Genomic DNA, 10756 nt, shown 5'->3' on the forward strand with positions numbered 1-10756 from the left:
TTAAATATTTAAAATATATCACGATGCTTATTAATTAATGTTTGTGTTTTCTTTGCTGACATTTTTTTTAATGTTACAACAGTCTTAGGTCCTGATTAGCACCAAATTAATAAACTCAATGTCAAGAAAAATTTGTTAAGATTTAGTTACTAGCTGTGTAGTTGATAGTCACAAACATGTTCTTTACCATGTGTATTCTTTATAGAAAAGTACAACCATTGATGGATGAAAATTTGATAAAGCAAATAAAGTAAAATGTCAATTCTAGGATTTAGGTGGTAGATAAAATCTGTAAGTTTGAATATTTTCATAACAAATGTTGGAAATAACCATAACTGCTAGTGAAAAAAAATTGACATGAAATGAGCATATTATTGTGCAAATAGTAAAATAATTATATACTTGACTTCTTTTTGTTCTCCATTGACTTTGAAAAGTCTGAAACATTTTTTCTGATAGTGGAATACTAGTTTTAGAGGTAGTGCTATTTGATATAATTAATTTGTTCTCTTTTGGTGGAAATTGTTTTGTCCTGAAAAACAGCACTGTTGTGAACATTAGTAAAGATAGATGAATAAGCATGAGGGTTTATAAACCATTTTTGAAGTAAACATAAATTGGAGCAGACAAGGGTTTAGCAACTATTTAGAACTTTATTCTTCTATTTTAGGGAATCTGGAAACATCAAAGCTGGATTAGAACATCTGGTAAGTTCTCATTTTCTCTTGAACATTTGCATCATCTTTGATATCTGCATTCTAAATGAACACTTTTGAATGAGCTTTGAATGCCTCGCATTGAGAAAGTCAACCATTCCCAAAGGGTCAGCTTACTGTTATTATGTGAAGGCACTTACATTTTCATTTATCTTATCATTTCAAGGGAATTAAAATTTTTTTAAAATTACCTTTTTTTTTTTGAAGTAGAGATGAAATAAAATGAATAACAATCCTTGGATTGATGATTGCTTTAATTATAAGCAAAAATTGTTTGGTGTAGAATTTTTGGCATATCTTGATCTGACAAAAACAAGCTTGTGTTTTAAGAAAAACAATCAAATATTGCATGCATAAATATGGTATGTTTTAGCAATTTAACAGCTTTGAAAGAAGCACACAGCTTTGCTTCTCCTGGTGTCTTTGCTTTATGAATAATGCATTGGTTCAAACTATATTCAGTTTTAGAATATATAATATTTGAGATGCAAAATTTTTGGTTTAAATAAACATTTTTAAAGAACAAGTAAAATTCATACTGATTTAACATTAAAATCTGTCCATTGATCAAAAAATTGGAAAAACAGTACTAGTACAACAGGTTTGAAATTCATAGAGCTCACTCTACCAAATGTTCATTACAACATTAAATAGTTCATTTAAACAGAGCAGTATAAATTTAGGCTCTGGTTTCTGGTCACATCCAAATGTTGAATAATTAATGATAGAGATTCTTTTGTAAATACAGTCTGAGTACTTTCTTAATGCAAGACTTCATTCGGATATCATATTGTAGCTTTGTTAACTATTAATGTGGTTTTGTTCTGCTTTTGCAGAAGCAAAACAGTAACAAGAGGCAGCTTCATTTTGACTTAAAGGAATTTCAGAGTTAGAAGGAATTTTAGGTTTTCCTTTTTGTAGTTAAAGGAAACAGAGAAATCCTAGACCTTTAACACAGTTCCTAAAAATTATAGATTAATTATTTAAAAAGTAAGAAATAATGACCTAGTTAGAAAATTTAAACTATGTATTTGTCGGGATTAGAAATAAGTAAATAACATTGTCATTATCATCATTTAAAAGTATTTCTCGAACCTCTTGAGTTTTTATCACTTCAAATTGAGAAGGTACTTAGGATATGAGAACATTAGAATAAAAACGGTAATCAAAACATCACATTCCAATGTCAGTTTGTAGTTTATAACATTAATGAACAGCTACCTGAATGCCAAAATGATCTCTTACACTGATCTTATATGTGCTTAAGTATTAAGAAGATTTTTTTACTCACTCTGTTCATGTTCTTCTGTATGTAATGATGAGTATGATAGTTCTACATTTAAATTCTGTATTTCATACTTGGAGGATCTTGTTTTTAGTGGCAACCTTGTTTTAAGTGGCAACACGTGGCAGTGACTTTCTGTGACTTGGGCTGCCAGGAACGTATCCAAAGTGGGTGGGTCTCCATATTCCCACTGCCCACTTATCCAAGTGGTTCCACTTTTATTTTGTATAGTGAACTTGTGCACTTTTAAATAAGATTTCATCTGAAGAAAAAGTTTCCCAACTAAAATTATTTAAAAGCTTTTGACAAAGGATAATTGTGTATTAATTGTTATTCTCTTTTCTGGACCCTAAGTTATGTTTCCTTTTTATCTGGGTCATATATATCAAACTTATTTCAAAGACAAGTATTTTAGGCATGAGAGAGCCAAGATTAGCATACAGTTAGGTAGTAAGAAGCAGATGGTTTTAATGAGGTTTAATTTAAGTTATGCAAAAGATTCTGCAACTTGATGTTAGAATTAACCCACTACCTGTGCACTGTTGAAATATTCATCTATCTTGTTTTGTGTATTAGTAAAATCAATGATAGTCTTCATAACCTAAGGAGGGTCATGAAGGAACGAAGTGGGTGAACCCACAGTTATGGCATAAGCATTAATGAAACCTGCTCTATTTATGACCTTGGACTCCTGGGGCTGTGTCTCTCTGTCCCCATTGAGATGTTTAGAACCCTTGCCCTTTAGCACACCATTGCCCTGGTTTGAATTGGCTATGTAGCCAGATACTCTTAGAAACATGATGGTGAGTGACAGACTTTAAAGATATGTAAAGTAGAATTAAAATGAGAAGCACAGCCCACACATTTGAATCAAAGTCATTTTCAGCCTTCTGTCCTTTCCATATTACTTATTTACTAATTATTATAGAGAACTGACATTGTTCTGAGAGAGGGTAAAAGCTAGTGTGGATTTAAGTAAGGTAAGAAAAGTGACATGCAGCCTGTTATGTTTGCTGCCAGGAAACATACCTGGTTGGCTGACATTGCATTCAATTACACAAGACCCTGGGAGGAGAAAGCAGGAGCACAGAGAAAGGTGTGGGTGCTGGACGACCTCCTGAACCTTTTTAGGGCTGGTCTCCTTTGCCCAATCCTTCATAGTCTTTTAGGGCTATGGTTCAGCCTTGGTCCTGCCATTTTTTCCTTTCTCTGTTGCCACCTTTTCTGGGGACCTGTGTTTTTTCTTTTAACAAACCCTCCCATAAAGCCCATGTCACTTTTAAGTTCTAGAGAGAACTTGAAGGTCATTGCTCTATTATCCATTCACAATTCTTGCCTGATGGTTGCTGAATGGAGATTTTTCAACTCTGCCCTTTTCTCCATGTTAGCACCTGACATTCTATTGTAAAGAACCACACCCCTTTTTAATTTTTTGTTTTTATTATGAGCAAGGATCCCTGGGTTTTTGTTTTATTAAATAGGTTATTATCATTTCTTTTCCTTAAATATTTTGATGTTCAAATTGTCCCAGATTCGTCCAGGGAGGCTCCTTTCTAGATGACACCTAGTTCTTTTGGCATGCCCTTCCCTTTCCTTCCCTTCACTTCCAGCTTCCTCTTTTATCATACAAGTTATTCCAGGCTTATCTTGTACTTTCCCTGTCTCACTCTTGTAACCAGCCATTTCTTTAAATTATTCTGTTACAGTTTGGATGTGAGGTGTTCCCCAAAGCTCCAGTGTTGATGCAGGGATGTTTGGAGGTGAAATGATTGGATTGTGAGAGCTGTAACCAAAGCAGTCCATTCTACTTTGAATGGACTGATTGGTTGGTAGCTACAGGCAGGCAGGGTGTAGCTGGAGGAGGTGGGTCACTGGGAGTGTGTCCTGGAAGGGAGTATTTTCCCTGCAAGACCACCTCCCACCATGGCTCCATCATGCCCTTCAGCCATGATATTCTTCCTCACCTGAGGCCCAGTGTGATAGACTTGGCCAACCATAGACTGAACCTTTGAAACCATGAACCAAAATAAATTTCTCCCCCACTAAAGTTGTTCTTGTCAGATATTTTGGTCACAGTGATGAAAAGCTGACTAACATACCCTGTTTCAATTTAGAGGGAAATGGTATTTGGAAGTCAAGCTCTAGACATGTGTTGTGATCATTGTTTCTGGGATTCCATTGCCATCAGGAACTTTCAGTCCCATTTAGGTAGGTAGACAGGCTATGAATTGATTGATAAATTAAAATATGTACTTTTAAGAAAACATGGTCTTATTAATACGTTCAATCTGAATATAAACCACAAAACTCTTCCTGCTCATCGCCCACTTCCTGCCTATGTTTTTCTTCATTCAAAATAAGAGCCCTGATTCCTTACAACACCAGTGTATTTGCTCACTTGATCGATTATATAAACATTAAATAGATTCACTGCCACAGTCCGGCTGGGCAAATAACCAGGAGGTGACAAGCAACTTGAAGGTTGAAACAGGAACTACTTTATTGCAAGTGAACTCAGCGGGAACTGAGCGAGAACTCAAAGTAGTGGGCACCCAAGGTAGCAGGAGCCGCTTCTCTGCCGGACAGCAGAGGTATATATACTTAACTAATTACACACAGCTTAACTTAATTAATATCATCTAGATACAGCAGTCAGCCAATAAGGAATCCTCATCATCTTAATGGCTCACTGGCGTTGCTTCACAAACCACTCCTCCTGGCAAAGTGCCAGGCGCCATCTTGACTTGATTTGCATCCCCAACAATTCACATTTGCCATGGGTGTATATTATGAAAAACAACTTACTAAAAAGAGTTTAGGATCTGCTTACAGTTCTTTCACCCATTGAGTGTAGTCATGTTATTCATCTGAAGCTGAGTTGCATTCATTTCTGTTCGCTTTCAGCTTAAGTGGTTTTGTCTTCATTCTTGTTGATTGAATTATATATTTGAATATGTATGTGTGATGCACACGTGCTTCTATAAGTCAGATTTTTATACAGTGGTAGTTTCAGAGAGATTAACCTCTCCCTTTCTTTCCAGACTGTTCTTCTCTATCCCTTGTAGGAAGCCAATTTTATTGAGTTCTAGTTCATCTTCCCTTACTTTTAAAAAAAATTAAGCATGTTTATGAGTGTGCACATGCATGTGTGTGTGCGCCTGTGTATTTGTATTTTCTTATGAAAAGTAGCATTTTGATATGCAATTATGTATTTAGCCTTTTTGTTTTTGCTTATCAATGTATCCTGAAAGTAACTTCATACTTATTGGATATGCCATTGATTTTATTGGCTGTCTTCTTTATTCAGGGTCTAAGACTTTACTTTCATGCCTGGCGCTTTCATATATGGCAGCAAAAGACATGAGATTCCTGGGTCAGTGGTAAAGCACCTAGGTTGATGTGCTTCACATTCATATAGGTTCCTCTGACCCCCACATCCCATAGAGTGGTGCTGTGTAGTCAGTGGGTTGTGTGGTAGCTGAGAATTCTGAATTTAGGACTTCTGGAAAGGACTGCTACAAAACCTGTCCACATTTGCCCCAGAGAAAGATACCTTTGTTATCCTAGTCAAGTAGCAAATCTGCCTTCTAGTTCAGTAGAGGTTCTGTGTCTGTCTTCCAGGACTGTTTGCTATATAAACATCTTTGGAAGATGGTCCAGAGCAAAAGCTGATGTAGGATGTATGGAACTGTGGTGGGGAATTGTCTCAAGAAATGTTGTTGCTGGGCGAGGTGGCACATGCTGTAATCCCAGTGGCTCAGGAGGCTGAGGCAGGAGGATCAAAAGTTTAAAGCTGGCCTCAGCCATTTATCAAGTTGCCTAAGCAACTTAGTGAGACCCTGTTTCAAAATTAAAAATAAAATTTAAAAAAGCACTGGGGATGTAGATCAGTAGTTAAGCACCCTTGGGTTCAATCCTTGGTACCAAAAAAGACCCCAAACCTGTTGTTCTTTGATTATGAAATGTAGGAAAATCTGTGCTTTTGTTATGGTTACTACCTTTTATGTCTTTTATGGTTCTGTGGTCCTCCTAATTCCCACTTTACCTTTTAACAGCATCTTCTGACTCCAGCCTTTGTTATTAGCGAGCCCTCCTGTGTACTTTCCTCCTTTCCCTCCTGTTTCTCCTTCTTGTGTTCTTACTACTTTGCTAGAACATTCCTTTATTTGCAGTTCCTCTACCCATGCTGTCACCTTATTTAGAATCACGTTTGCCATTACTTTCTTTGCGCATGCTTCCCACTTTCTCCGCTTTGAGGAAATTTATCTTCTAGTGTATTCCTCTGGCAAGGTTCTGATATGCAGTATTCCCTGAGATCTTGGACATTCCATGCTATTTTCTAGTATTGCCGCTTGAAGACAACTTGGCTAGATATAAAATCCCTGGCGTTTATTTTATTTCTTTGACTTTCTTAAAAATATTTTTCTACTAATACCTTGTTTGTTTGTTTGTTTTTGTGGTGCTGGGGATTGAACCTAGGGCCTTGTGCGTGCAAGAACAAGCATTCTATCAACTGAGCTATATCCCAGCCCCTATATTTTCTCTTGATATCTCTTATATCAGCTTTCTTTCCTTTATTGGTAATTTGATTTTTTTGTGTGTTTAGGTATTACTTTTTTAGTCTAGTTTTACTAGGATAATTCTAAAAGTTGATTGTTTCCGAAGTTGAAATTTTCCCCGTACACAGTGAGCTTTCTCATGTAAATTTAAGTTTTCTCATTTCCTGCAGTAATTTTCTTGGATTATATTACTGAATATTAACTCTGTTCCATTGTATTATTTTCTTTAGGGAATGCTGTGTGAGTGTGAGTGTGTGTGTGTGTGTGTGAGTGTGTGAGAGAGAGAGAGTATTTGCTTGCTTTACTTTCATTCTCAGTTGTTTTGCTGGTTTTACTCAATGTTTTCATTAAAACTTCATTCAAATTTATTATTCCATGGTCATATTTCTGTTTTTATTTTTTGAATTTCTGGTTTGAAACTTATTCTCTGTTGTTTGTCCAGATGAGCCCTATGCTTTGTGGTTGTTTTCTGGGGCAGAATTTTTAATCTGTGGAATATTTTGATTTGAATTCTGTCACCTTCTTACAGAGCTTTGTGTTGGAGATTTTGTTTCCTTTCATCTTTTCCTATGCTTGCTGGTTCAAGGCTGCCTTCCTCTGCAGTGCGGCCAAATGCTGCTTCTTTAACAGGCAATGGTGGCTTTGAGAGGGACCCAGGAGGTCCTCCTGTGTCCCTTCAGTTGCCACCGTCTTCTCTCTCTCCCTTGCCATTGTGCATCCTGTTCTCCTGGCTTTTCTCCCAGGAGCTTTGTTTCCTGTTCAGTTTGCAGCCTCCCCAGAGGAGCTGCTCCTCTGTTGACACCAACTGTAGATCCCTGCATGGTGTTTTGACCTTTTAGTGTTTTATTTTTCTTTTGCTGGGAAGGATTTTAGTTTGTGCTTCTGGATGCCTGTTGAACTTATTATTACTATTAAACATGGAGAAGGGCCTTTGAACCTTTTTAGTTTAGAAGGAGAAATCCCTGGAAAATGTTGGAAACCACTTGTTTTTGTTTTGTTTTGTTTTGTAAACGTGGTACTCAGGATGAAACCATGTCTGACTTTCCCACTGAGCAACACTCCAGGCTCTGGAAACCCCCTTTGAGTAGCCCCTGAATCCCAGGGAGTCTTCCTGCAGATGTTCAGCGGGAGCCACCACATAGCCATACCTACAGCCGTTCTGGGGGCACAGTGCCACGCTGTACTTAAGACTGGGAAAAGTGAGTGAGAAGATGCCTGTTAGTTTTGACTAGGTTTTATGATGAACTTAAGAAAATGTGTTTTTCTTTGGTGAAGAATCATACACAGGTAAAAGGCTTTCTGATCATGACCTGTGCTTTTGTCTTTGAACACAGAAGTTGGAAGGAATAGAGGCAGCGGGTGTTAGGTGATGATGATGCTCCTGCCAGTTTTAAGATTAACCATGTTCTAACATCATGACTTAAGTAGTCCTTGTTATACCAAAAGATGTTTTTCCCCCTTCATGTTTTTCCTGTCATATTGTGTTTTAAAATTCTGGATAATGTAGTGAGTAGTAGCCCTCATTGAATCGTTGGATGGGTATTAAATTGTTTACTTTTCCTTTTTTTGTTGTTTTTTTTTTCTTTTAGCGCTACTGCCTCTATCATATTTGAATTTATTAAGCAAATGAATGTTTCCTTGATATATTTTCCTTGAAAGCATTTTCTTTTATATACTTCATTCTTATGAAAATCACAGTATCAACTATAGCTTTTAGTGTAGTCCAGTATGATCAGTGCTATTAGTAAACATTTTTATTTTTATTATTTTGAGAAAGTACAGGAGATAGAGTCTTGCTGTTTGATTATAACACAGCTAGTACTGTTTTATAAGCAAACTGTGCAAATAATGCTATTCTTTCCTTTTGATAAGGGGATCCAGATCAGAAAATACTAGGTTGAACTACATGAAAAATTGTCACTTTTTTAGGAAAAATAATATTATGGGTTGTTCTGACTCGAAAGAAAGAGTGCAATGCTATGCCCCCTTTGGCAGGGAATGAAATGACTTTCCCCATCAGGATGATGTTTCTAAAGCATCTCATGTTCTCTTTTCTGAAAAGTTAGGTGGATTGGAGTGGGGGGTTATGATGACCTAGGTTAGTGCTTCATCCTCTTTAATGTGCATCACAGACACCTGGAATCCTGTTTAAACACAGGTTATGATTCTCTGTATCTGGAAGAGGACATGGGGTTAGGCATTTTAACAAACTCCCAAGCAAAGTGAGGGCTGCTGATTCAGGGGCATGAGTATGAAAAAATAGACTACAAGCCATTGAAAGATGTGTGCCATGGAGCAGGCTTCTGGTTGTGGTGAGGAATCTAGAGCTTACCCTCACATTTGTTGAGTGTGATTCTGCATCCTGTGAATGGTCATTTGGGGTTCACCAGCTTAGTGTCAGAGGTGCTCTGTAGATTTATAGAAATACCAGAAATTCATCATCTTTTTCTGCAAGGAGAGCAGAGGAACTTTTTCCCCTTTTAGTTTGGGTTCAGATATTAAGTTGCATTTTTAGGTCTGGAGCTGCACGCTAGGAATAAGAGTTCCTTGTTCAACCTTACGTGGACAGTTAAATAAGTAATAATAAACCTTTTCATAAAAAGGTTTACAAGCATTTACAGCTTTAAGTGGAATTTGCTTTCTATTAATAGTTGAATAGCAAAAGAACTCTGGAGCCATACCTGTGGGTTTGTCTCCCCACAGAGGTCTCACTTGTTTTTCTTATATTGTGTAACATTTGAGAGCCATGACCCGCTTGTCCTTGTGGTCAGGCAGCACATTCTGGCCATTCTGAGTGTTGAAAAGCAACTGTCATTAATAGCTTGTTTAGCCCATCAGTGGTTTGTGAGGATATTGTTGCTGCTGGCCAGAAGTGGAGGCAGGCCCCTTGCCATTACACACTCATCAGCATGCTGCTCTGATAAAAGCCCTGTCTTCTGTGTTAGATTCTTTTACATAGAGCTTAGAAATTGAACTCTGTATTTCAGTTTTCAGCCTAATAATTTTATTTAACACAAACATAATTACAGTTGATGTATTATATTGTGCTTGAGGATTCAGTTAACATACAGCATAAACTAGAAAATGCAAAAAATAAAAAGAGGTTATGAGCCTTATCCTAAACTCCCTTGTCTTGTTGGTTCCATCTTTAATATCTCATTTGTAGTTTTGTATGTCTCCACTGTGTTCTGAAAAAATGTTTTTGCAGTTGTCCAAATGAGTTTGAGAACATAGCATCTCAAAACACCTGACACTACCCTACTCTACAGATTTATTAACACTGATTTAAAATAGTTCTCACCTCATGGCGCCACTTAAGATCTTCAGCACAGCACATCTCTTTCCTCTCAGTGTTTTGTTTTTCTCACCTAAGCCAGTATGAACCGGAGGTATAGGGTAAAGGTGTATCACTTTCCTTAAAATGTCATTGTGAAATGAAAGCTGCAGGAAAGTTTTCTTCTTTCCAGAAGGCCAATTCTATGAGTTGTTCTCTTCCCTTTTCACAGACAAATGTATCCTATGAATATGTGAAAATTAAAATACCTCTAGTATGGATTGGGTGCTGATGTCATCATGTACTGTCATGATTTCTTAGATACTTTCCAGTCAGAAGTAAGGCCATTGTCAGTAATCCATTCTCTGATGTTTTGTATAAGTTTGTTAAAAATTGATTCTATAATAAATGATTAATAAATATTACCCAGCCATCTAAATAGCATAAGCTTGGGCCCTTTTCCTAACCCTCTTTCCACTTCCAAAGAAATATTTTTCTCTTCTGTTTTTAACACACAAAGGTCTCATGAAGAAATAATGTCAAGCTAGTGTTAAAACAGGACAAGATGTCATAATTTCATGGTGTCACTAGTGGCCTGAGATTTATGCTTAATATAAATGACATTTCCTTTTATGTGCTTATTAAAGATTTTTTTTAAAAAGTAAAACGAAATATTCTAAATGCACTGAAGCACCCATCCCTACATCCCTTTACTCAAGGTCTTCCTGAAACTACTACTGTAGCTGAATAACATATTCTCATATTGTTTCATATCATGGTTCAGGCACTCTAGATACTTCTTCACTGCCAGGGCTTCCAGGAGGTACCTTGTAGTTATTTCACAGTGTTCTTTGGACCAGCTTCTGGAACTGTAGAGAGAACTGTCAGCAGAGATGACAGGATAGGTTTCTTTCTCTCCCTT

The 10756-nt window shown here is 36.9% G+C and overlaps 1 protein-coding gene across 1 annotated transcript in view; it reads left to right on the forward strand.

The window, feature by feature from the left end:
• Positions 1 to 10756, forward strand: part of Rsrc1 (arginine and serine rich coiled-coil 1) — a 393370-nt gene that overhangs the window by 204854 nt on the left and 177760 nt on the right. The window contains exon 5 of the mRNA XM_046431492.1: positions 671 to 707. Coding sequence (XP_046287448.1) covers positions 671 to 707 — 37 coding nt within the window. The remainder of the gene's footprint in view (positions 1 to 670; positions 708 to 10756) is intronic.

Source organism: Marmota monax, unplaced genomic scaffold (genome assembly GCF_021218885.2).
Source record: "Marmota monax isolate L192 unplaced genomic scaffold, Marmota_monax_Labrador192_F-V1.1 WCK01_AAM20220418_F8-fsc00022, whole genome shotgun sequence".
NCBI classification, from domain to species: domain Eukaryota; kingdom Metazoa; phylum Chordata; class Mammalia; order Rodentia; family Sciuridae; genus Marmota; species Marmota monax.